Source organism: Micromys minutus (assembly GCF_963924665.1).
Source record: "Micromys minutus genome assembly, chromosome: 27".
Taxonomy (NCBI): Eukaryota; Metazoa; Chordata; class Mammalia; order Rodentia; family Muridae; genus Micromys; species Micromys minutus.
The window spans coordinates 21,218,290-21,244,467 of NC_137962.1; the positions used below are offsets into that span (position 1 = coordinate 21,218,290).

The 26,178-nt window shown below is 53.4% G+C and overlaps 1 protein-coding gene and 1 long non-coding RNA gene across 3 annotated transcripts; one reads left to right on the forward strand and one right to left on the reverse strand.

Annotated features, from left to right (window-relative positions):
• Positions 1-38: 38 nt before the first annotated feature.
• On the forward strand, positions 39-24,971 carry FAIM2 (Fas apoptotic inhibitory molecule 2; the record flags this gene model as incomplete). 2 transcript variants are annotated; one of them, XM_080939133.1, is made up of 12 exons in its annotated part: positions 39-53; positions 2,406-2,605; positions 5,863-5,959; positions 6,320-6,384; positions 6,712-6,765; positions 12,311-12,361; positions 12,640-12,679; positions 13,151-13,188; positions 13,654-13,741; positions 13,910-14,005; positions 15,522-15,575; positions 24,822-24,971. In XM_080939133.1, the coding sequence occupies 12 exons, from the start codon at positions 39-41 to the stop codon at positions 24,969-24,971; spliced, it is 948 nt and encodes a 315-aa protein (XP_080795259.1). The 2 variants fall into 2 exon arrangements, with proteins under 2 accessions (XP_080795259.1, XP_080795258.1); XM_080939132.1 differs by having other exon boundaries at positions 2,406-2,601; positions 5,856-5,959.
• Positions 20,831-23,697, reverse strand: LOC308437916. The gene is made up of 3 exons (XR_013975572.1): positions 23,640-23,697; positions 22,915-23,414; positions 20,831-21,211 (listed from the first exon to the last, which is right to left on the reverse strand). It is a non-coding gene; the product is annotated as an uncharacterized lncRNA (long non-coding RNA).
• Positions 24,972-26,178: the final 1,207 nt, after the last annotated feature.

Consider the following 26,178-nt stretch of genomic DNA (forward strand, 5'->3'; position numbering starts at 1 on the left):
ACCCCGCTTCAGGGACCCCTTCCTCGAGAGACGACATCATGACCCAGGGAAAGGTAGGGGCGCGTCCCCCGCCGCCTGCACCATCCTCCACTCTCTGGACCCCTACTTCCCTGCCATCCTGGGAAAGCTTTCTGGTCCACTTTAAGCATCCTCTCCTGACTCCTGTGCAAAGGTCCTTGTGGTCTTTTGCTGATGTCAAGAGGACCAAACAGCCCGTTTCAAGGAATAGGCTTAGGACTTTTCCCAACCCCCAAGGCTCTCCTCCCCGCTTCTGTCTCCCAGCCTGTGCTGTGGCATCACAGAACTCAGCACCCTGGGCTCGGTTAGGTGCCAGACTGGGTGAAAGAAGGAAGGAAGAAGGAAGAAAGGGAGGGAGAAAGAGGAGGAGCAGAAGGAGGAGAAAGAGAGAGAGAGAGAGCCCTTCTTGGGGGCCAGAGTGAGTCTTGAGGGGCAATTTGGCCTGTGGGTGTGTCTTTGGTCCCAGACCCATCCACCTTAGGGTCATCTTTCTCTCCCTCCAGACACCCCCTCCCAAGTCCTTTATTATTCCACTCTGGATATCAGTGTACATCTCCTGTGGCTGGGAGTTACTATGGCAACCCTGCAGAAGGATGCTTTGATTTTTGTTTTGGCCAGACACGGGACTGGCTGGAATAAAAAAACGTTTTCCTGCCTCTCCACATCAATATACCAATTTTAGGTCTGAACTACAGGGAAGGGCCTGGGCAGACTTGGGTGGTGCAGATGGCTTATGTAACATCAACAGCCTGTGGAATTACACAACCACCAGGGCCTAGGGTGAGGGGGAGGGTCCTCTAGCCCTCTGTTTAGAGGTGCTAAGGATTCAGCAGGGAAAACAGAAGAAGGCCCTCCCTACACCCTACTTTTTTTCTTGGATACTGGCCTCAGAACTAATGACGTCCCTCCTCAGAGCCTTCTGTGTTAAAGCTCCTCAAAGGCTGCAAAATGATGTCATTGGGTGACAGTACTTCCTGACATTGGCCATTTGGGAATGCCTTATTATGTGAGGGGTAGTGGGGTCCCAGGGGTTCTGGGGGTAGAGTGAGTGGAAAGGTGGGGGCTAAGGCAGCTTCCTTAGACATGTAATAAAGGGAGTCAGGAAGCCTGGGCTCTGGGTACCATTTCCAAGAGACAGGAGACACTGAGATGAGCCTGGGGAAATGGAGCCTCCCCTTCCACGCCCACCCCATTCTACCAGTTAGGAGCTAGCCCCTCTTTCTGTTCTGGAGGTAAGGTGCCTTAGTTCTTCAGCCCCTTCCTCCCAGAATCCCACAGGTTTTTGTTTGTTTGTTTGTTTGTTTGTTTAGGGGGTGGGTGCTATAAGGCTCCTGAGGTCCAGTTGTCTCTGGGCTCTAGAGGGAATGAAGTCAGGGGGCTCCCTGCAAGGACCACCTGTCTTTCTCAGCAGCCTGTAAGCCTCAGCAGGACCTCCTGCAGCCGGACTGAAGTTCCCCTTTCTGAGACTATGCTCTCTGTTCCTATGTTTCCTTCCATGACCCCCACCGTTTCACCAAGTGACTGTGCCCACCCAGGGGGCAAAGATTAGTGTTAATGAACTGTGTAGTTCCTAACCTGCCCCCGTACAGTTCCCCCTGGGTCCCCATTCCTCCTCTCACAGGAAAGAAGGGCCTAAACTGGAGCTGTCTCCAGCTCCTCCAGCAGTGACATTCTGCAGTCTTGTTGATGGCTGTCTCCCCAGGAGCTGCTCTCCCTCTGCCCCACAGGCTCACTGTTCCCCAGGACACTCCCCTCTGCATTTTCAACCCAACAGAAAGCAGCCAGTCCCCAGGGACTGAGCCTGAGTGCCCGGGGACCACATGTGGCCCTGGGACTTTAGACATCACTCTCTCTGATTCTGAGTTTCTTCATTTTTAAGCTGGAAGACCAGACAGGCATGATGACATGACACTCAGCTTTAATTCCAGCACTAGAGGGGCCAAGGCAGGAGGATCTCTGTGTTTGAGGCCAGACTGGTCTACAGAGCAAGTTCTAAGACAGCCGGGACTATATAGGGAGACCCTGTCTCAAACAAACAAACAATAAACAAAATAATAATAATAATGCAAAATAAAATTGGTTGAATACAGTGAGCAAGTTGGAAAGAATGAGACAGGAGAGCCTTTTGTTCAATAATAGGGTCTCCTCAGGGTCAAGCCCTTCCCAGGGTACAGGGCAATTGTAGGACCACAGGGGCACAGTCTCTTCCCCAGGTGGCCCTTTGGCCTCCATAGGCACTCTGGTGGATTTCTTGCTTACTGTCTTACCTGTCTCTTCCGTGCCTGTCCCACTCCCTAGCTCTTCGCACCTAGGTAGATTCCAGGAATCAAGGGGCGGGTGGGGAGGACTGCCCCTGGCAACTGTCTCTCTCTGCCTCTACTCTACAGCTCTCTGTGGCTAACAAGGCCCCCGGGACCGAGGGACAGCAGCAGGCAAATGGAGAGAAGAAGGATGCTCCAGCAGTGCCCTCGGCGCCACCCTCCTACGAGGAGGCCACCTCCGGAGAGGGGCTGAAGGCGGGGGCCTTCCCCCAGGGCCCCACAGCTGTACCACTCCATCCAAGCTGGGCCTATGTGGACCCCAGTAAGTCTCAGAGCCAGCAAAGGTTGGAGGGGTAGAAGGAGCAGTGGGCGCAGATGGAAAGGAAGCCTGGAGGAGGAAGTTGCTGACACCATGTTCTTGGTGTAGTTGTGCAGAACAGTAGACAGTGTGTCTTTGGAGGGTTGCTCTGAGGACAGCTAAAAGGAGAGAGGGAGGAGAGCTCAACCACTGCAGGTTGCTCTCAGCAAGAGGAGAGGAGACTTCACAAATCACTGAGCTAAGCCAACTGGGGAGGGGTGATAAGGGACGAAGCCAAGTTCGAGTCTAAAAAGGCCCTCATAGTGGTGGCGCACGCCTTTAATCACAGCACTTGGGAGTTTGAGGCCAGCCTGGTCTACAGAGTCCAGGATAGCCAGAGCTACACAGAGAAACCCTATATTAATTAACTAATTAATTAATTGAAATGGCCCTTATAGAAGGGACACAGACCAGGAGTTGGAAGAGAGCAGAGGGGTCAGGAAGAGTTAATGAAAGTTCACGCTGCAGCCATGACCTGGCTTCGCAGGTGCCCTCTGGGTGGGATCTAGCATTTTCTACGGTGACTGGTCTGAAACCTTGGTGGGATCAGACCTCTGTGAGGCCTAGGGTTATCAGAGAGTAAGGGACTAGGGGCTTCCTCCCCAGTTTCTTTCATCCTTTCCCATCCTTCCTCTGGGTTTCCGCAGGCACAGTGTGGGGTAGGTGTGTGGGAACTAGCTATGTGGCTGGCCAGTCAGAAGTCACCAACACCTTTACCAATAGTTAGAGTCCAGGATCCCAGCAGTGGCACCTTGGCTGTCTGGCTGAGCAGCAAGGAGGGGGTCCTTAGGTCCTTGCCACAGGCTGGTGAGATGGCTCAGCAGGTCACACACCTTCAAACCTGCCGACCTCAGTGCTGTCCCCGGGGCAGATGGTGTAAGAAGAGAAATGAGGCCTGAAAATTAGCCTCTGGCCTCCACTTCATAGCATGCATGACCCAAATCGGACACGCACCCGTGTGCATACACGGTCACGTGTGTACTTGCACATGATAACCGCATAACATTTTTTAAATTTAAATTTTCAGACCGTTGGCGGGGGGGGGGGGTTTCTCTGCTGTTCCTCCACTGCCCTTCCCCCAGTGGGACTCTCACTGCTTGTAAAGTTCTAGAAGGGATCTGAGGACAATACAACCTCACAGAGCTTCTGCTCATAAGGAGAGAGCGGCCACCATGGTCCGTGTCTCTTCCAAAAATGCGCCTCGGACCAGAGCACAGTTGCCTTACTCGGGTGTGGCGTACTGGAAGGCCAATGCAGGTGGGGGAGTTCCTGGCCCTCTTGACTCCCCAACTCCTGCACTGGTTGCTGGGATGGATGCTTTGTCTCAGCTGCTACAGTGGAAGAGAAGCTGATCCTTGCAGTCAGCAGGTGACAAACATTGGTACATGGCAAGTGTCACGTCTGAGCTCATTCCTGGGGATGCAGAATCCTGTCTGTGGCTCTGCTCTCGTGAGCTGACTGTCATGTGTGTCTACCTCAGTGACTCAGGTGTGGCGACAGAGAACTGGGAAGCTCCCTGTCCTGCCTGCAGGCTCTCTAGGTTTCTGAAATCTTGCTCTCCAGCCCCACTGTCAAACATCCCTTTGGCCCGCTCTCTGTCCTCCTAGTCACTTACTGTTCTCCCTGCTCTGATTCTAAGAATGAGCTATCTCCCAACCTCTCTCTCCATGTTGGTTGAGATTCCAAGGACCAAGCTCTGTTGTATAAATGTCCCTTCCCTCTGTGTCCCCATCCCCTTCCCTGGACACTCCAGCTCCTGTAACCAAGAATCAGTAAGGGACACGCAGTCCTCTCTGCCGAGCCATCCTACTAGCTGAGGACTTACGGGTCCCTTCTCACAGTCAGTGGCAATGGTCCTGCAGGCTGGTAGGATGGTTCAGCAGAGAGGACGGGAAACTGTCACTGTTGGTGAAGATGTTGGTGATTTACATCTGGCCAGCCAGTCAGGGAAGATTTCATGTATCCACGTAGAGCTCTGAAGAGTGTCTTGAGTTAGCACGGGAGGAGGGACGATGGATGTCCCTCAGAAAGCACGTGGTGGACAGGGTCCAGAAACAAGTATGCAGGTAGCTGATCAAATGTGGTCAGGCTGAGAACCTGGGAGGAAGAACCGCTCAGGATGAGGGGTGGCTGGAAAACTCTGCACACCCTGGCATCCTTAAAGGAACTTAAACTTGCCTGGCATGGTATCACATGTCTGTACCCAGCACTCAAGGGATGGAAACAGAAGAATTAGAAATTCAAAGTCATCCTCAGCCACATAGTGAGTTCAAGACTGGCCTGGTCTGCTTGAGACCATGTCACAGAAAACAAAACAAAGGAGAACTTGAACTTGAGTGGCAAACAGGAGAGGAACCACTGAAGAGCTCCGACCAGGCAGTGCATGGTTATCTCTGAGAGACTACGGCAGAGTGGTTGCTGGGGAGTAGGGAAAGATTAGCCAGACCTGACAGACATAGGTCCAGAGTAGATGCATTCAGGGCTTGAGACTGGTCCTAAGGAAGGGCCCAAGGGCAAAGACACTGTAGCCTTTGCTAGGCACAGAGCACACAGAATTTCTGTTTTATCTATGTTTGTTCTCTGTGAAGTGGACCCATTACCCAAAAGAGCCTCAGAAGGCTCAGGGTCACACAGCTTGTCCCATAGGCTGGTAGGTCCACCTGTCAGTCCATTTGGCTACAGGGTTTTTAGTCCTGCAAAGCCAGAGATTTGGGACCAGACCTGGACCCCACCCACTGTGTTCTCACTCTTTCTTGATCTCATTTCCCAGCAGCCCCTGGTCTACAGTTGAGCATCAGCTACCCAGTCTTAGGTCCCGACCCATGGGCCTTAGAGCAGCCAGACTCAGGCAGGATATTTGGTCCCAGGACACATCGTCTGGCCTGGAGAACTGGCTGTTCCTTGCTGATTCAAAGCAGCTGGGGAGGGAGATGGGGACACAAGGGGAAGGGACATTCATATTACAGAGCTTGATTCCCAGAGACCCAACTATTGTAGAAGGAGAGGTTGGGAGATAGCTTATTCCTAGAGTCAGGGAGAGCAAGAAATGACCAGGAAGACAGATGTGGGGTGGGCAGGGGCGGGTCAAAGGGGTATTTGACAGTAGGGCTGGGGAGAAAGATTTCGGAAGCCTAGAGAGCCTTTGACAATGTCATGCCATGGCACTGACATGAAGGCTGAGCTGGCAGCAAACCTCAGGTTCTCTACCACCTACCCAGGCAGCAGCTCCGGCTATGAAGGTGGCTTCCCTGCGGGACACCACGAACTTTTCACCACCTTCAGCTGGGATGACCAGAAAGTTCGCCGGCTCTTCATCAGAAAGGTAACCACTTCTCCCATGCTCTGGGTTGGAAAGAGGGCAGTGAGAGATTTGGGACCCTGTGTAGAAACCCCTGGAAAGACCTTGGCTCCGCCTCTGCCTGCATCCCTGTCTCCTGCCATCCCAGTTCATGGCTCTTCCTGGCATGTGCTTCTGAGGTCTCACCCAGGGCCCTTGCTCCTTGTCCCCTGGGCTCTGTAGGCTGCTCCACCTAAGGGTCTAGTACCTTTCCTGTCCCTCCACTTATCTGACTCTGCCCAGTGACCCTGTGAAGGAGGGCAGAGTATCCAATAGGGAGGTCTGGGGTCTCTCAGATATTTGCTGGGGCTCGAGGCTCCCTAGGCTGACCATTCCCTCCCTTAGGTCTATACCATCCTGTTGGTCCAGCTGCTGGTGACCTTGACTGTGGTAGCTCTCTTTACCTTCTGGTGAGTTAGCAATGTGGACTAATGCCTTCCAGGAGGGTCACGGTTAGGCCTGGGGCAGAGGGACTCCATCAGACCTCTGGGGAAGAATGTTGGGTGTGCATCATGTAAGAAGTTCCCCTAAAACAGTGCAGGGTGGGCCCTGCAGGTATCTGTGATGTTTCATATGGCATTGCTCCAGTCACCCATCCAGGCTCACCTAGGTCCCGGCCTGCCAATCTAGAGCCCACGTCCACCTCCTACCTCTGAGTCCATGTGGGGAAGATGCACACATTGAGCAGAAACAGACCTGGGGTAGCCTCTGACTCTGCCCATCCTTTTTCTTTACAGTGACGTTGTTAAGGACTATGTCCAGGCCAACCCAGGCTGGTACTGGGCATCCTAGTGAGTATTCCTCACCCCAGACTCCTTCCTAGAGATGCCCACCATGTTCTGTTGAAAGATCCAAGCCATGATACTCCCACATCTGAAGGGGGAGGACCTTCAAGACCCCTAGCGTGGCCAGGAGTAACTTTTAGATTGTTTAGCTCTGACAGCTGGAGGAGGGGACAGGCGGCAGGGGTAGGGCCCTGGGATGCAGAGAACTAGTGCCTTGACCCTAGGAGGGAAGGGGCTGGAATATTTTGACCTTCTTTAATGATAATGTTGCTACTCCTATTAACATTGTTATTAATGCTTATGAAATTATTAATCATAAGAGCCACCACTTAAGGAGCGCCTAATTAAGGGCTGGGCATTGTTTTGTGTGCTCCGTGTACAGTGTTGCATTTGATCCTTAAATCTACTAGGTATGATTACCTCAGAAGACCTTAAGACTCAGAGAGGTTGGGTAATTTGCCCAAGATCACACAGCGAGTCAGTGGCAGAGTTGGGTTCAAGTTAAGACTTGTGCTCTTAATCCCTCCGCCTGGCAGTCTCTCCTGCCCTCCAGCCACTCAGCTGACAGAAGTCCTGAACTCTTTAAAAAACATGGCTGGCAATTTGCAAGAAGAGTCTTAATGCTGTAGGTGACTCGGACCCTCCTTCCCGGTAACTAAGGAATAATTTGGGGTATTTCCAGGCCAGAACCATCCTAGACTCAGAAAACTCTTCTCTTCATGGTCCCCATCAGCATCCAGTATGAGCCAGCCCTGTACTGGAGCTACTGGGCAGGAGGCCTCTGCCTATAGGAGAAGGTAGTGGGTGGTGCACATGCAAAGGAGCTTTCGCAGTTGTCAGGATGACGCAGACTTCACAGGATGGACAGGGTTGGGAGCATCGCTGCAAGGGGCTAGACTGACAGACGGACAGGGCATCCCAGAGAGCTGCAGGGCCCTTGGTGGCTAAGCATCAAGACATAGCATGGCAGGGAAGCAGGCACACTGGCCCAGCCTGTTCTTGAATAGGAATCCAGTGAGGAGCTGGGCTGAGCACAAAACCCTGTGAGCCACCAGAGCCTAGAGTGGGCTTGTTGTTAGCACACGCAGGCCAGAGACTCTAACAGTGAGGAAACTTCCCAGGATTCCAGGAGTGAAGACATTCGTACACAGAGTCATTCCTAGGGCTCAGGACGGACAGCCAGCAGCCCAGGAGGAAGGTTGAGTCCTGGGGACTTGGGAGCCACTGTGTGTATATCTAATGAGGCCCCAGGGATGGCCACCTTGGCCAGCCCACACAACAGGTTGGCATGGCTCCTATCACGTCAGCACCGTCTGGTGTAGGTCCCCCTGAGACCTTGGAAATGGTGTCCTGGCTCCTCTTCTGTGACACGGTCTGTGGGACTCCATGTCCTGAGTTCCTGATGGCAGGAACGGAGTGAAGAGCAGGTGGAGAGGGGTGGGAAATGGGCGTGGCCTGTGCTCTCCTGAGACACAACAAAGTTCCTCCACCAGTGCCTCCTCTTCCTGCAGAAGGCCTACCTGAGGGTCTGCCCTGTCAGTCTCCCCATCCTGCCTCTGAGTCTCACCTCCTGTGTACCAAATGCTCCCTGAGGGCTCTCTTGTTGTCTCTTCCTGTTGGGACAGCATTCATAACAATGAGGACGACACTGCTCGTTTTAACACGTGAGGCGCCGTGCCAACTGTTTGAGTATAGTTTGAACAGCCCTGCCAAGCAGGTGCTGCTATGATCTCCATTTCACAGATGAGGAAACTGAGGTAGAGAGAAGTCCCCTGAGCATCGGAGCCAGGGTAGAAAGCTAGAACTGCCTGACGGCCACATGCTTGCCCACGTGCCCTGCTGGCTGTAGCCCCGGGGTGCTAGGGCAAGTCAGTCGGGAAAGGCCAATGGGTTTAGTACCTGGTCTTCACCTGAGTCTTAGTCCCTGTCCTGACACTAAGCAGACTGTCTCAGGCTCTGAGATTGAGGTTTCCACAGGAAGCCGACTGTTCTTGCTCACACACAACCCCTCTCTTTGGGTCCCAATGGCACTGGCTTTCTCGAGGTCCCCGTCTCTCTCCACTGGGTTTCTCTTAATCGTCTGATTGCTCCCACTGGGCACAGTGTCTGTGGCAGAGCAGAGGGGCCGGGAGCAGCAGGCAGAGGAGGGGGCATGAGGTCAGGGCTAGGGCGGGCGTGGCTGTGGAAAGGTGTCAGTAAGCAGCTCCCATCCTTGAGTCCAGCACAGCACCGAGCCTGCGCCAAGTGCTTCTGCTGAACCTCTCACCAGGACTCCCAGAGCTGGGAGGCGATCTTACTCTTCTGCAGAACAGGGGCCTGGGACTGGCTGTTAAATCCTTGTCCATGGCCACAGACTGCTGGCAAGCCTGGGGCAGGATTTCTGGCTCCAAAGCTGTACCATGGTCTTTGGACTCAATCCTGCGTCTCTCTGGCCTTCCTTCCTATGCCCGTCTTAAGGGTTAAGGAACTAAGAGAACGCAGAGAAGAGGACATAAGACCCTTGGTCCCAGGAAACTTCTGGGCTGGCCAGAGTGACAAGAGACACACAGTCAGGCGTTACTGTCTGTCACAGTTGTCAAAGTGAGCAGGTGCTAGCGTACTTCCACTAGGGACAGGAAGGGTCTGCTGGGATCTGCTGTCCTCCATGGGCAGGGTGGTCATAGCTCTGGCATCTGGCATCCGATCGCAGTGTGAGCTCCGGGGTTGTAAGCTTCACATCCCAGCGCTGCCTGCTGGGTTACTGTTTTGGTCTGGCTATTTCATTTCTGCCCTACAGAGGCAACCCTGTCAAAGAGGGAGTCACAATCCACCGGTGGAGCGATGGGCTTGCTTCGCAGGTGCAGAACAGGTTGTAGTGGGAAACGGGAGGTTGGATGAGGTATGGTGACAGGAGAGGTGAGGAGCCAGCGGTAAGCGGACTGTGCTGCGGCTTCGCCAAGTCTTCCCGGGGAATCATATGATCTAATCATCAGCCTGTAGTGTGTATGGGGGGAGGCTGGGCTGCAGGAAGGGCTATAGTCCCAGCCAGAGAGAAAAGAGAAGGAGGTGGCTGGACTTCAAAGGGAGGTGGTGTCGATGGAGGGAGACTGAAGTCTGAGTGGGAGGCTGAGCAGATGCAGGTAATTAATTGGGTGTGGCAGATGAGCAAGCGCCAGGAACTGATGCTGAGGCCTCTGACTGGTGGATGGTGGCAAGGCATCCTCCGTCCTCGGCAGTGGCGGTGGGGGGTGTGTGTGCGCAGGGGCAGTGGGAATCCAGAGCTCAGCTCTACCCCCACCTCATCTGAAAAGCTGCTGTTCCAGTCTAGTGCTAAGAGGGAAAAATGGAGATCTGAGGCATGGGTTCAGTCTGGTGAGCCAGCCTACCTGGGGAGGGCGGGGCGGGGGAAGAGTCTGCCCTGAAGAATCCAGCTCCTTTAGTGGCTCCTTAAGGGAGACTGAGGCGTGGCCAGGAAGGGAGGAGGGAACCCAAAAGTGTGTCATTGTGGAACTGGAGAAACAATAGGAGTGACCAGACATCAGGCTCAGGTAACTTAAGGACCAAGTGCCAAAATAACTCAACAGGGTCACCCTGGTGTGTCAAAGCCAGCTCTCATTACATGGGGCCGAGGCCAGGTTGTTGAGCCGGTTGAAGAGACGAAGAGACACTGAGTAGACTCTCAGGAGAACTTCTGAGGAGACAGCTCCCTGCTGGAGCTAGAATCAGGGAAGACGCTGAGTAAAGATGGGGAGAAGCCAAGGAGGTTGACATGGAGGGCCAGGTGACCCCAGGACCATTAAAGTAAGATGTCACTAGGCATTCGAGGGCCTGGGATCCAAAGCCCAGACTAGGGAAAGGGTGAGGGACAGGAAGCCTGGTATCGCTATGTGAAGTTTGCAGGTGATGCTCCAGGAGCCACAGGACCCTCCCTCATTACCTCAGATCTTTCTGGAACATAGCAGAGAGTGAGGCAGCCTGGGAGATTTGGGGAAGAAGGAGGCTGTTTGGAATTGCTGTCTTGGAGGGCGGGTGAGATTCTGAGGAAATGGAGAAAGGACTGCAAGGCCATGCCCAGGGTGGAGCCCAAGTGTTGGCGGTCTGTCCTGGGAGCTCATCCCCCATTCTCCATCACCTCATCTTTGACTCTTGCTCTCCAAAGCACTCTTAGCAGTCAACCACCTGCTAGCCACTCCCCACTGGACGCCACTGCCCAGTCCACGGGTTGACTCCACTTCCTGCGCTGCTCGGCGTGGGTAAGCCAGTCAGTGCTGAGTCCCCAGTCATACAAACAGCTAACAAGACGGCTATGGGTAGGGACGGAAGGCAGCTTCCTGCCACTGGTGCACCTCGCTTTCAGCCTTCCTGCAACAGGATAGCTTCAGGACTGTGGGGAAGTCACCTGACCTCATCTGTAAAGGAGAACGAAGCCAGCGAAGAAGGGAAGACCGTGACAATATTTATTAAACACAACCCAAAACAAATATCAACCCAGTTCCCCTGGTCCAGGCCAGCCATAGGTAATGATGAGATCTTGCCTTAAAAACTACATAAGTAAACAGATAAATATCTACCCAGCACACAAAATAATATTTTTAGGGTAACTTTTAACTTGCTTTGTAGTTACCAATTATATCTGAGGCAGGGTCTCCCCCAGAGTAGGCTAGCCTCAGACTCCATAAGTAGATCAAGATGACCCTGAATTCCTGGTTCTCAGACCTGTACTTCCTGTGTGCCAGATTGCACCACCACACCACGGTGCCCAGCATGACCTTTTTTTTTTTTTTTTTTTTTTTTTTTTGGTAATTCGTGTGTATGGGTGTGCACGTGTGTTCATGTGTATCTGTGTGGGTGTGCAAGTATACATGTGCATATGGAGATCAGAAGCCAGTTTTGGGTGTCATCCTGAGGAAAGCCACCCACCTCCTTTGAAACAGTGTCTCATTGGCCTGGGGCTCCCCAGGGAGGCTAGACAGCATGGCCATCAAGCTGAGCCCCTGAATGCCTCCTTCCTGTTTTTGATTCTCTGAGAGCTGGGACTCCAAGAGCATGCTACCATATCCAGCTTTCCACCTGGGTTCTGGGGACTGAAGGCAGGTTTCTCATGCTCGATGGCCAGGTACCTCTCCCTCTGAATTAGGTCCCCAACCCCTGTGTGTGACTGAGCTTTCAAACCACGGTCTCTTAGCCTAATGCGGTAATGAAGTCTGCAGTCTCGGGACACAGGGGGCTAAAGCAGGAGGCTCCCTGAGAGTTCAAGGCTAGCCTGGGCTACCTAGTGAGACTGTGCTTCCGAAAGCAAACTCACAAACAACACAGCAAGTCGCTGAGGTCGCTCGGGTTGGGTGATAATAGCGGAGGCCATTGCTCCTAAGATTTAATGTTGTTAGAGGTGGGCCTGTCCCATCTCACTCCACCTTCCCTCCATTGCTCAGTCTTAGGATGACCACACCCTTCCCTCCGCTCTCGCCATCCTGTCTGGTGCAGTTTGGGTAGAGGTGGCAACGTAGGATCAAGTGCTAGGTGGGTGGCCACAGGAGAGACCCTCTGACCTGCCCACCCCTCTCTCTCACAGTGCTGTGTTCTTTGCAACTTACCTGACTCTGGCTTGCTGTTCTGGACCCAGGTAAGAGCATGACTTGGTGCGGGGAGGGGAGCTGCCTGTGGGACTATTAGCAAGAATATTTAAAATCTGCTCTGAGCCCTGGCCTTTCACCAGAGTGCTATGCAGCCCAGAGAGGCCTCATCCCTCTCTGAACTGGAGTCAGATGGGCCAGCCCTTCTGCCCTTCACTTTGCGCGTCTAAGGCACATGGGCTGGCAGAAGCGTAAGACTCTGTTCAATGACAGAAGAGGCTCTGAGGAGTGCAGAGTATGTATCTGAAGCCTGTGGCTTGCCTTTCAGGAGACACTTCCCTTGGAATCTGATTCTGCTGAGTGTCTTTGTAAGTGACCTGGGTGATGGACACTGAGCAGGGAAGGAGGCAGGCCAGAGGCAGCACGGGTTTTGAAGACCAGAGAGTCTAAACGGGGGACATCCAGTGTGAGGGCCCCTGTGGAACAGCTGTTGAACCCTTCTACTGCCAGAGCACCCCATCCTCCCTCTCCACCCCCTTTGGCCCCTGTGTTCCCAGCCTCTCGTCCTTGGGAGATTGTGTGGGAGAGTTCCAACCAGAAGCAGGATAACGAAGAGTGAGGTTCCTCACTGGGAGAACAAGGCTGCCTAGGAAACAAAGCTAGCGTGAGATGCCTGCGGGCTGGCCAGGGAGATGCTGCTTAGCTAGGCCTCAGTCCTGAACAGAGAGACCCTATAGAGGGAAGCAGGCTTGGCACAAGAGTTATATGCATGGGGTAGAGGCCCTGGCTAGAACTTGAGGGCCCCTGAGTAACATCCCTTTTCCCTGCTCTCCTTGCAGACCCTGTCCATGGCCTACCTCACTGGAATGCTGTCCAGGTAAATGGGACAGGAGTGGCCTAGGTAGCTATGCAGCCAGGGTCTAGCCACACCTGAGGGAAGCTCTTCACAAACCCCATCTTTCCAGGGAGCTTTTGAATGGGGGAGGGACCAAAGCAGACTGACTGCTTTGGCTTGATGTCTCCTCCTTAGGCACTGCAGGGTCAGTGGCTCCAAGACCCAAGCAGGCTGGTGGGGCTGGGATGAGGGATGGTAGCGAGGAAGATGATGTCATCCACGAAGCTCCGGGTTCCTGCTGTTGTAAACTGCCCTCAGACACCAACATAAACTCACCCTACTCTGTCTATTGGAGCTTCACCCCGATAGTGAGTGACAGAGAAGCCTGGGGAAGCTTGAGTGAGGAGCATAGGTCATGAGGTCAGCTTCTGGCAGGAAAGGGAGGTCCTGTGAGGGGAAGAGTGGGGAGTGGGGAATCCTACTGACTGAACGCCTGCCCCTCCTCAGTTACTACAACACCACATCTGTGCTGCTGTGTCTGGGTATCACCGCTCTTGTCTGCTTCTCCGTCACCATCTTCAGTTTCCAGACCAAGGTCAGCCCTGGAACCTGTGGGCAGGGGAGGGCACGAGGGTCAGGGTCTATGTGGGGCTGAGGAGAGGCTGGGCTGGGTCTGGGCATAGTACCTGGAAGAGGGGTACACTGGGCTATGGCTGACACACTGCTGAGGCCCCGGTGCTCTGTCCCCCACTGTGTCCTGCAGTTTGACTTCACCTCCTGTCAGGGTGTGCTGTTTGTGCTGCTTATGACCCTCTTCTTCAGTGGACTCCTCCTCGCCATCCTCCTGCCCTTCCAATACGTGAGTCTCAGCCTGCCTACCCTGAGGGAGGTGGGGATAGCCCAGTGCTCAGGTGCATACTCTCCTGTGCCCTGCAGGGCAGCCCAGGGCCAAAGCCTCAGAGCCTGCCGCCCTGTCCAGCCCTCCTGGCACCTGCCCCCAGGTGTGTTGGCAGCGTACGCAGGCAAACAAGGAGGCTTTTCTTGGCAGGCCTGGGCACCTGCCCAGCTCCATGAGCCGCATCCGGCTTCACTTTCCCTGTCCTCTCCTGTAGGTGAAGGAAGGGGAGGGGGAGGGGGAATGTAGCTGAGAAAGGTACGATGGGGCTCCAGGGCCCAGCAAATTCAGGGGCCCTCCTGGGGGACCAGCTAAGTCCAAAGAAGCAGAATCGGGCTAGCCAGGCAGGAGGGGAATTAGCAACAGGGCAGGCGTAGATTCCCCACCCCATATTACAAATGCCCACCCACTGGAAGGCTCTTCCCAGGGACTCCTGCCTGCCCAAAAGAATGCCTACTGTGTAGGAGCTGAAACAACCAATACTGGGGAACAGATTGGAGACAAGACAGGTGGTTTGAATCCTAAGAACACAGGAAAGAACGTGCTGGATCTATTAGGAACTCAAAAACATTCTCTCCGGCCACATCCGGTACCTGGTCTCCCGTGCCCTCTTGTCTGCCAGGCTGGGATGGTATTCCTTATCCCCTCTAACACACTTCCAAACTGCACAGCCCCAGCCTCCGGGCAGTTGGCACCCAGTCTAGGATGTCAAGATTGATTTTGGCATTTCCTTGGCTCTTCTCAGGATCCTGTTGACAAAGGGAGGAGCCGGAGCTGGTCTGGGGGCCTCTGTGTATCTAGGATGGGGAGGGGGCTACAGGAAGGAGACCTAGAACTTCAAAGAACCCTTTATTGACCCATGTTGAGTTAATGGGATGCCTTTGTTTCCAGGAACCTTCTAGAAAGTTTTCTGAAAGGAATACACAACGGGTAATGCTAACATGGCACCTTACCGTTGAGACCGTTGCGTTCACAGTTGGGGTGAGCTCAGGCTGGAAGGGGTACCGCTCTGGCCTCCAGAGGCAGGCCCATCATGCCCCTCTGGCAGAGACTCCAGACACCTCCACTTCCATACCTACCCTAACGTTTTCCACCTGGGCCCTGTTTCCAAGGCAGAGACGGGGAGCTCTCTGTGGAGGCGCAGACAGACCCCAGATAGAACAGGGACAGCAGGAGGAGCCTAGAGCCAGACCCAAACTGAAAGAATGACTGGTAGATAGAATGCGTCGCCTTGGCCAGCCTGAGCCTGGGGCTGTGCTTTGAGGGCAGACATATGTCAGGTCTGTGGGAACCCCCTGTGGGTTTCTCCACCCAACTACTATGAGCACCCCCAGAGTCACAGGCCTCCCTTAGACTGGGGCTTCTTAGAGAGGAGTTACCCCAATTCTTCCATCCTCTGAACTGAGCGCCTCCCCCAACTTCTGGCACCTCTGCCAGCTGCCCCCTTTTACATGCTAAGCCCATCTTGCTTCTCCCACAGGTCCCCTGGCTCCACGCCGTCTATGCTGTTCTAGGAGCCGGTGTGTTCACATTGGTGAGTTTGGCCCAGCTCCTGGGGCCACCTTTTCAGCTTTGTGACTCTCTCTCCCTTCAGGCCTTTCCACCCCGTGTCTTCCTTATAGTCTCTGTGGAACCTTTCTACAGCATCTGACGGTAGGGCTGGTTCAGTGCCACATTCAGGGAATTCTGTCTCGTGTCCAAGACAAACTCTCTGAGCACGGCATAGGCATGTAAGAGCATCAGGGTAGAAGCTGGTGGCCAGAAGGGACTAGGGGATCAGGACTAAGAAGAGAGGCCTTTCGTCCCTTTGGGCAGAGCACAGGGATAGCCTGCTGTGTGGACCGGATTAGTTAAGTCCTAGGGCAGCCTGGCAAGATTCACATACCTGGCCAAAGGCTCAATCAAGGAGAACTCTTTTCTAGTCTCACCAAATTCAGTTAAGAGTGGAAGCTAATTCATTTCTTTACCTATGTATGTACTTACTGTCTTTTAAAAACAAACTGGCCTTGATCTTGCGACCCTCCCACCTCAAGACTCCAGCGTCTGGTATCACAGGCATGCACCGTAGCTGGGGCTCAGCTAATATTTACCCACCACTTGTTCTCCCACACCCGGCTCGCTCTTGTTCTTAATTCTCACACCACACCATCTCTTCCGAGGTCACAGTAAAGAGGAGGTTTGGAGATATCACATCACATTCTGAGGCATACTAGAACATGCTAGCACCAAGCTGGGAGCGTGAAGATCTGGCTCCAGAGGCCAGGTGGAAAGTGCCTAGAAGCAGATGCCTAGGCAACATGGTCAAAGATGGGCAGATACCTGCCCAAGGCAGCCCAACATACCCTTGAGTCAGGGGGACCCCGATATATGCCTCAGGTTCACCCAAGAGACAAACAGGTATCCATGACATCATGGGAAGCCATCCAAAGATATCTCTCTTGCCAGCGAATCAATGGCTGCCCCCCCCCCCACTACCCTCTCTCTGGTTTGCTCAGTGACACTAAATGGCTAGAGTCCCAAGTTTGTCACAAATCCCAGAGACAAGAACATTCAACACATCCCCGTGAGGTAGATAGCACGAGTGTAAGAATTTTCTCGTCCATCCATTCATCATGATGTAGACACCTGTAAAACTAGCATTGGGGAAGTGGAGGCAGGAGGATTAGAAGTTCAGAGTCAACCTTGGCTTCTTAGAGAGTTTGAGGCCAGCCTTGGCCACAGGATACCCTGTCTAAAAACACACAAAGCCAAGCAAAGCCCTAGGGTTAAGGAGTTGTCAGTCTCGTACGGTAAAGGTCAGATCTAGGACCAAGCCTCAGTGGCACTGTGCCTACTTAGTGTCATTCCCAGTCCCTGAGGTCCCTAAGAGAGAAGGAACTTTTCCTGGCTGGGCCATGGGCAAAGGATGGACAGAGCCCTCTAGCACATTCTTTCCTGTGTTCTTAGGATTCAAACCACCTGTTGTGTCTCCAATCTGTCTTGTATTGAGGAGAACATGACAGGTCAGAATGGTGAGGTCAGACAAGAATCAAGGCAGGGTAGAGCTGTGCTGGGCTTACGGGCTCATCCTGTTTGTGGATCTTTATTGAGCACCTACTATGTGTGAAGTGCTGTGCTACCTGCCCAGAAGCCTCGGTCAGGTGGAAGAGCACAGTGCTTGGGTGCACATATCAGGTCTGTGGGAACTCCCTGTAGGTCTATCCGTGGTTATCAGAAGCACCGGGTGAATATTGTGAAGTGATCCAAGGCCACCTAGTCTAGGAACGTGAGGACCAAAAGAGCCAGACACACCATGTCCTCTTACGGGTGTGAAAACTGACTTCTAGATAAATCAGGTGAATAGTCTTTCAGGTCATATTTTCTCAATCGAAGAGCAATCTCAGATAATTGGAGGGATTGGGATTGGAGAAAGGAAGGGAGCAAAAACCAGGGCCACCAACCCCCCCCCCCCCGGCATCAGGAGTCCTCAGAGAGCAGCCATGGCTGGGGACAGGAGAAGAATCGTGCCAGAGCAAGGTAGGCTGGTGGAGTTGGAAGACAGCATGAGGAGGCCCAGGGCGTGCACTTTGTTTCCTGAGGGTCAGGTTGTAGCAAGTGTGGCGGCTGTACTATGGGGCTCTGCAGGCAGGTAGGGCTGGGTGGATGGTAAGCCTTTAAATCTGTTTAATAATCCCTCGAGTTATCAGAATAATAAAAATAATCCCAGCCGTCTGTCCCACCCATAGCGTTCTGTAGGACACTTCCAAGCCTATTGCTTCACTGCGTCTAACCACAACCCAGGGAAGAAGCAAGGCTGGTATTGTTCTAACTGCCTTGCACACTGGAGGCCCTGGGTGTTAAGTTTTAAGGCTGGTAAAGTCTCATAGCCTGTAATGGACAGGTCCAGGCACAGGTGTCCCAGGACCAAGGTGTCCTGAAACTGGTGTCCAGTGACTCTGTGGTCACCTGGGGAGAGGATATCCCTTTCCCGTCCTCTTCGCCATCACCACCATCTGTCTTCTTCATTATGCATGTCCTGTGCCGACTTCTCTACTAGACTCTATCGTCAGCATGGAAACATACTGTGATTTCTCTCAACGTAAGGAACATAAAACCCACAAAATACTCTTAACCCACATCTCCCTAAAGCTCTTGTCCAGATACAGCAAAGCCTCCTGAGGAATATCTGTTCAACGTCCCACCCCACTCAAGTTCCCCTCCCCCCAGTTGTCCACTCCCATAGTCTCTTGTGTGCCTTTTCCAGGGCAGGGACTAAGTCTGGGCTTTGTGCATTCTGAGTGTGAGCTCTTCCCCAGAGCTTCATCCCCAGTCCTCTGGGCACTCTGCAGAGCGCTCTATTATCCAGTTCACGAGCAACCTCCATGGGGACAAACCCGGCAGGCAGGCCGACTCAGCCCTCCAGGCCTCTGGCTCCTGCTCTTTGACTGGGCAGCCCCATCATGGCCCTGGGTCCCTGAGTCTCCTCGTTGTTCTCTCTTAGGACCCCAGGCTGACCCAATACTTTGGATTTCATGCTTCATGCTGATATCTATGAATTTTCATCTCCAGCCCTAGTGTCTGAGTTCCAGACTAGAATGTCCAGTTGTGTGGTCAGCGTGCCCATTTGAAAGCTGAATGACCCTTTAACATGCAAACAACTTCTCTAGCCTGGGTCCCTCTGCCTTTGTGTTCTTCCCACAGCCTCTCTCATTGTTCCCACTCAAGGCAAGTTCCTTGGTAGCTCTCTCCCTTCCTGACACCACACCATCACATCAGACTCAGCTGGCTGCAGGTCTCAGGGCTCTACCTCTATTCTAGAGCCTAAGCTTCCTGGCCCTTCTTTCCAGAGTCACCAGGCTTGTTGAGACCCCACCCCACCCCCACCCGCAGCTTCCCCTGCTGTGCCCACTGTCTCCGGTCCAGGCAGAAGGCAGGGGTGAGAATCCTCTACTTCACATCCAGCAGATGGTTGTTCCCCACAGACCCCCCCTGGACTCCTCCAGCTCTGCTGTGTCCCTTGCTGCCTGGGCCGAGTCCCACGCCGATCTGCTCCTCTGCCCCCTGAGACCCTCCCAGCTCCCTTACTTCTCCTTGCTTTGTTCCCTTCCACACTTGAGCACTGCTTCCCCCTCCCTGGAATCCTAGCTCTGGAGACTGTGTCTCTTCCTCCGATACATTCTGAATTTTTCTCACGTCTGTTTGCTTTCCTCACTCAAGGGGAATTTAAACTCCGTGAGAGTGGACCCATCAACCACCCTGGTCTGTGCAATGATGTAGCCCCAACTCCTGGGACAATCCAGTCCACAGCAGACACAGGTGTCTGAGGAGTGAGTAGTGGCAGGGATCTGAGGTTCTGGGATGGCCAGTGTCACCGCCGACTGTGCACTGTCCCGGCTGTCTCCTGTGAGTCACAGGAAGGTGGAAAAGCTTTAGTGCCCAGTGACCCCCACAATGTCTCATTCAATTAGTGCACCAAAAAGCATTGGCTGGGATCGTCTTGAGAGTTACATAAAGAGTGGTTGAGATACATGGGCGGGCCCTTCTGCTCAGAGAAGGGAAGGCAGGCCCTTGCATGCCATGACACATGTAGGAGTCCCGTGTCTTAAGCTACCCCAGAGAAGGTCCGGTGAGGTTAAAGCAGCATTCCTAGGCATGGAACCCTGGAGCCTCAGGTTTTGCTAGAGGTAGACTGGCCCTCGGCCCCACCCTATACAGTTTCTGCCCAGCCCTACAGCCTGGCCCATGAGTTTACCTCTCAAGAAAGCACCCACGAGAGAGCACAGGGGCGGGGCGGGGGGCGAGAGCCACTTGGGGCCAACACCTTTGAGCTGACTCACCCACTTCCACTGGCATCCAGCAGAGGGTAGGGGTCAAGCTGCAAACTCAAGACTTCAGTGTTCCAAGGCTGAGTGTGGGAAAGACAGACGTAGAAGGGGCTGCTTCTCAAGGCTGGACCAGAACCCCAAGAGGCCTTGGCTCCCATGACGAGTATTCCTATCCTGAAGCTCTCAGGGTTGGAGCTGAGGGTTTTAGGAGATGTTCTTCTTGGTGTCTGTAAGGCCCAGGCTGGAATAGGGAACGGGCCATGGAGGGTCCAGGGCCTCACCCGGTACTTCCTGTTATCCCTTCCTCCTACATTGCTGATGGGACAGTAATCAGGTCAAGGCTGTGCTGAGTGTCCTTGTTTTGTCTGACTACAGCATAGAGAAAGGGTCCCATTGTGTCTAACCCACAGAAGGCTAAGTGGGAGGAGCCATCCCAAAGGCCAAAATCACCCTCTAGTTGTACAAGAGAAAACAGGGTCTGTGATGGGCCCAGTTCTGGGCACCATCCAACTAGGAAGCCTGGATTTTTCTAAGTGAAGGGCTGTGTTTGCTTCTCTTCTTTCTTCACCCTTATAGCATGCACACACACAAACACACATACACACACATACACACACAAACACACATACACACACATACACATACATATACACACATACACACACATACACATACATACACACACACATACACACACATACACATACATACACACACATGCACATACATACACACATACTTACACACATACACACATACACACACACATACACACATACACACACATAGACACCCTACTTTGCTTCTTACAGCATCTGGGGTCAGCTGTCTTCTTGGCTGTGGGATAGGGGACAAGTTGGTTATACTGTCTGTCCCTCAGTCATGTCGGCAAATGATGGGGACAGTAATGTGGTATTTGTCACAGTCACAAGACTCTGCTGGGTGGTATTTTAATCCCCGTGTTGATAAGTTGTGCTTTGTAATATATGAATACATCTATTCCTGGGTTTCAGCTTTTAAACATCTTAAGTATGAACGAAGCAAACATTTTGAGCGCACTCTTTGGCTTCCAGAGTGGCGACCATGACGGGCGGCTGCTGTTTTCCTAGACTGTTCTGTGGCCATGCTTGTCTATAGGCTCCTGAGTCACAAGTGTACTTTTGTGCAGTTGTGTGATAAGGTCATTTCCGCGGGTTGCTTTCTTCTCGTGGGTAGCAGATATCAGAGAGGTTTCCGACTCCGTTCTGCTGTCATTTTAGTTAACTGGCCGCTGGTGACAGGCTGGGTGGTTTCCAGTAAAGCTGTGTTAGGACCTGCCCTGGAAGAGCGGCCCAGGGCTCAGGGCTCCCACGCTGTGCTGCCGCTTCTGTAGGGTGAAGCCGTGTTTGAGAGAGGGACAGACAACATACACAAGTTTGAATTCCCAGTGTAGCAGGGCCAGGTCAACTATGTGGCCAGAATCTACGTATATTCCCAGTTCCCAACCTATAGGTGACAATTCATTTGGGGTAGTAGGTGTCAAATGACCTTTTCACAGGGGTCACATATCAGATATCCTGTATATCAGATGACTTATAACAGTAGCCAAATTAAAGTTATAAAATAACAACCAAATTTTGTGGTTGGGGGTCACCACAATGCAAGAAACTGTATTAAAGAGTCACAGCATTAGGAAGGTTGGGAACAACTGGTGTAGGTGCAGCCCTACTGTGTGGTGGACTAGAAGAGACACCCGCAGCTCCTCTTCAAGACCCCTGACCTTACAGGCTAAGCAGTGACATGCCCGCCTGCCAGGGCACACAGGGACAGTGAGCTAACGTGTTAGCACACACGAGGACGGTTTATCCAGTCAACATATATGACTCCTGCTCTGGCCCTGCACTGCCTCTGACCCCATCCCACACACTCATGCAGAGTCCTGTGTCCAGCTGGCCTCTAACTCGGCCAAGGGTCACCCTTCCAGGTGTCAACAGCGGTGTTCAGTCGGTGGCTAGTGTGTTAACCATAAACAAGGTAATCTGCAATCAGCTCAGGACGTTGTCAATACTGACCGTCATCTAGGGAGACGCTAGCCAGTTACTTTTCCCTTGTAATGCGTGCTTATGGTGGGATTTTTTTAAAAAAATTATGTTACGTTTAACTGTAGTGTGCTTGTGTGTGTGTGTGTGTGTGTGTGTGTGTGTGTGTGTGTGTGTCAGTGTGTGCATGGAGATTAGAGGGCAACTTCTAAAAGTCAGTTGTCTCCACCGTGTGGGTTCTGGGGATCAAATTGAGGCCATCGGTCTTGGTAGCAAGTACCCTTATCCGCTGAGCCATCTCACTGGAATTTACAATGAAATTCTGATGGTGTTTGTTCCCCGGAACACAGTAGGTACTCAGTTCCCCTGGAACACAGTAGGTGCTCATTAAATATGAGTGTGTGCAAATAAGTAGAAAGCTCCCAGCTGGTTCTCAGGAACAGCCTTGGGTGGCAGCCCCTTTGGGGTGGACCTCCCCAGCTAGCGCCCCATGTGGAGGAGAATCCTGGGCCAGGAGCCAAGAGCTCAGGCAGCAGTGGGTCCACTCTGGTTTACAGCCAGCTGGCTGCTCCGGGAGTCCACTGGGTGGGTGCTCCTTGGAAGGGTACCCCCAGACCTGATCAGGTTCAAGCCTTCTAGGTTGAAAGATTCGGTTTCATGAGCTCACCCAGGGGTGACCAGGCTCCGGGAAAGCAACCAAGCGCTGCCGATTGATAAGCCAGCTCAGCGATTTATTAACTTATGCTTGGCAGCTGTGCCTGTTAAACAGCCCGCAGCGCTTGAGCTGGCCCCTCTGCCTGCTTGTTCGCTTTGCAGAGGAAATTTCACTTAGAAAGCCAGGTCCCCTTGCCGAGCGTGACGGAGTAAAAGGATAGCTCAGAATTCGCTCTCCTGCTCTGTGAAGCGGGGGGGGGGGGGGGGGGGGGGTTTGCTATGGGGTCACGTGATTAAGTTGACTCCACCCCCCGCCTTCCAGACTCAGTCCGTGTTCCAGCGGCTCCAGCCCTTTAATGCTGCTGAGCTCAGAGGCCCGATCCGTGCCCCCACTAACCTTCCCACAGGTCGCCATTTTCCTTCTGTGAAGGCCATGCAGATTCCCCCGAGAATCTCTCTGCCTCCCCGACAAGATGTGGGAGCCACCCGAGTCTCATTAGCAGCGTCTGCCTGTTCCTGGGAGGATATTGCTCCCGCAGATGCCTCGGTAAAACCTCAGGAACAGCCACACTCATTACGGGTCGGCTGTGTGCCAGGTGTTCTGCGCACAGTCTGGTTATCACGGTCTCCGAACAGCCTCGGGAGACAAGCACCCTCACCTCTATTCAGCGCTAGGGAGTCACGGGCCAAGACGAGAACCCGAGTCTTGCTCATTCTCCCAGCTGATAGGGTGGCGTCAGACTGAGCTCAGAATCAATCTCCTCATACAGCACAGGCTGGGCTCGCTCTTTGGTGGAGTCTCTGGTCCCTGTGTTTTGTGGCGTTGGCACAGAGGGCAGGGATCCTCCCCGGGTTCTCTGTGGGTCACATCTAACACAACTCCAAGGCGTCTGGGTCCTGGGTCAAGGAGGGAGTAAGAGAAAGGGTTTGGGACACCCTTCAGCCTCGCTCCAGCCAAATGCAAGCTTCAAGGTCCAGTAACAGCCCCTTGTCACCTCCCTTTCCACAATACTCCCCCACCTCCCAAGCACTTAATTCTTCACCGTTCACAATGGTCCAGCGGGTCCCCAAGGTTTTCTAAGGGCTGCCTGGGTCTATCCAAGGCCCATGCCTCCTTCATACCTTAGGAAAAATGTCACCCCTCCTAGGACATGTTCCCCTTGAACGGTCAAGAGCTCCCACTCCACAGCCCTAATTTTAGCATAGACCCAGCTGTCACATGGTCATCTGAAAGCTCCACTCCCCCCCCCCCCATTAGGCTGTGGGCCTAGCTAAACACACAGACTTGTGTCCTTTATAGGGTCTGACTCAGCACCTGGCATGCAGCATACGTGTGACTGTGTGTGAGGGGCCCAGAAACACAGGCTTTCTGCATACATGTGGTGGGGGAGACAGGCAGAAGGGGAGGGAATCTGAAGAAATCTCACTTGCGCTGATTGGATGCCGCTTCGCCTTTTAGACCCTGGGAGACACTGGGGCCTCCTGAAGGATGTCCCCGCCTGCCTGATTTGATGTGTGGGTTTCTGCAGCCGAACCTAGAAGAAAGCTGTGGGGGAGGGGAGGGGTGTCTGTGGTCAGAGGGTAGGGCTGTTGGGTGGCTGGGGACAGAGAAGAGCTGTGGCTAAGGGAATCTCTGGAGAGTCATCTGTTAGGCCCAGAAGGTTCCCTGGGGGAGAGCAGAAAGCTCGCTGGTGACTCTAGGTGCTCCAGAGGGCGAAGGTGAGTGGATGCTGTAGCTAGCCTGCTCAAAGCCTGGGTCTGCCATCTCCCCGAGTGGGTAAACTTAGATAAGCATTTCACATTGCTGGCCTCCATTTCCTCTAGGGATGCCAATTCTATTCCGAGGAGCTTGTGTCTGTGAAGTGTATGACAAGCCCCCAACTCTCCAGGTTTCCCCTCTCAAACAACAACAACAACAAAAACCCACGTAGCAAGGCCTAGAACAACAGCATGAAGTCTGTTTCATGTGCCTCAGGAAGCCCTCCCTAACTGTGGCCGCACCCACACAGGGCAGCTCTGCTTAGCCCTCGGCACTGGGGGGAGGACGGGGGGCACTTTGTAATACTCTGGGGTTACTCTCTGCTCACTACACCTCACTACAGATCCTGCCTCTGCTCTATTTCTCCCTGGAATGGAGTAAGTGCTCCATAACCTGGGGTGGAGGTGGATGGAATTAGGGAGGAAGGTGTTGGGAAACTCCTGGCTGTTGGCAGGGTCAGTGAACAGCCAGGTAATAAGCCAGCAGCTTAGCCCCTCGCTGTCACAGACTGAATGTGTGACCTCTTGTTCTTCCCTCTCTTCCAGTTCCTGGCATTTGATACCCAGCTGCTGATGGGGAATCGTCGACACTCGCTGAGTCCTGAGGAGTATATTTTTGGAGCCCTCAACATCTACTTAGACATTATCTATATCTTCACCTTCTTCCTGCAGCTTTTTGGCACCAACCGGGAATGAGGAGCCCTCCCCGTGCCCTACCCTCCTCCAGAGAATGTCCCTTCCCTGTTCTGTGACCCTCTCCGTGTTTCTGCAAGACCAGACATAAACCGCTGCAGCCAGCTTGTGAACAGCTGCTTCCTCCTGCAGCCAGCCCTCACCTCACCCTCTGCAGCTTAGATATATGCCATCCTTGGGGCCCTGCAGATCTGAGGCCACCCCATCCCCTGTGGTGCCTCTGGTACCCAGTTGCATCTTCCAAATGGCCCAGTCCAGGCTGAGGGCTTCTCTGTGTTTGCAGACCCAAGAAATGAGTGGGAGGAGCTCAGCAGGATCTCAGAGATGGGAAGGAGACTCCAGAAAACCTAGCCGAGACTGTGACCCCCACCAAGTCATCTACAGGGCTCCCTTTTCTCTTTCAGGTCAAGCAACCATGCTTTGTAAGACGAAGAAGAAAAAAAGCAGAGGGAACATGGCTGGGACAAGAGAACAGGGCTCTGTGGCCAGTTAGTTGCTTGTTTGAGGGACCTGGACAATATAAAAGGAATAGGGATAGGAATAGGAAGCTGCTTGCCTCAGTTTACCTTCCTGGGTCATCTGGGTCATAGAATGGAGGGATGTGCTAAGTCTGTCCTGAGCGCCCAGGCAGGGAAAGGCCAGGAGAAGCTGGGAGGGCGAACCAGGAACTGTCACTCAAATCACATCCACTAGAAAGGCATGTATGAGAGACCGCAGGACTAAACCCATCTCTCTTTTTCCCCACTCTGTGCTGTTCCCACAGGCCTGAGGGGGAAATGTTGTGGAAGGTGTGGTGGGAGTGGTTCTATCTCTGCTGGACTAGCTTTACCCACAGCTGTCTGTCAGTCCCTCCCACACCTATTTCCTAAGTCTTCCCCTATTCTCTGCGACATCCTGTCATCTCTAGCCAGGCCTCCTGAGGCCGGAAGAGTAGAGGTATCCGTGTGTGTGTGTGTGTGTGTGTGTGTGTGTGTGTGTGTGTGTGTGTGTGTGTATCCCCTCCCCCAGCTTCACTGGCCACTCAGCCCGGAGTCCCTGGGCCCTTGCCCCCTTATCTCCACATCTCTGTAATTTGGAAGCTGTCCAGCTAATGGTTACAGCCAGGGCCAGTCCCTTGAGCCTGTCCCCGGTGATGAGGCCAGAACTCCTTATCAACCTCCAGGCTGCTGGGATCTCAGGCAGAGTGTGTCAGCCACCCTGCCCTGGCTGA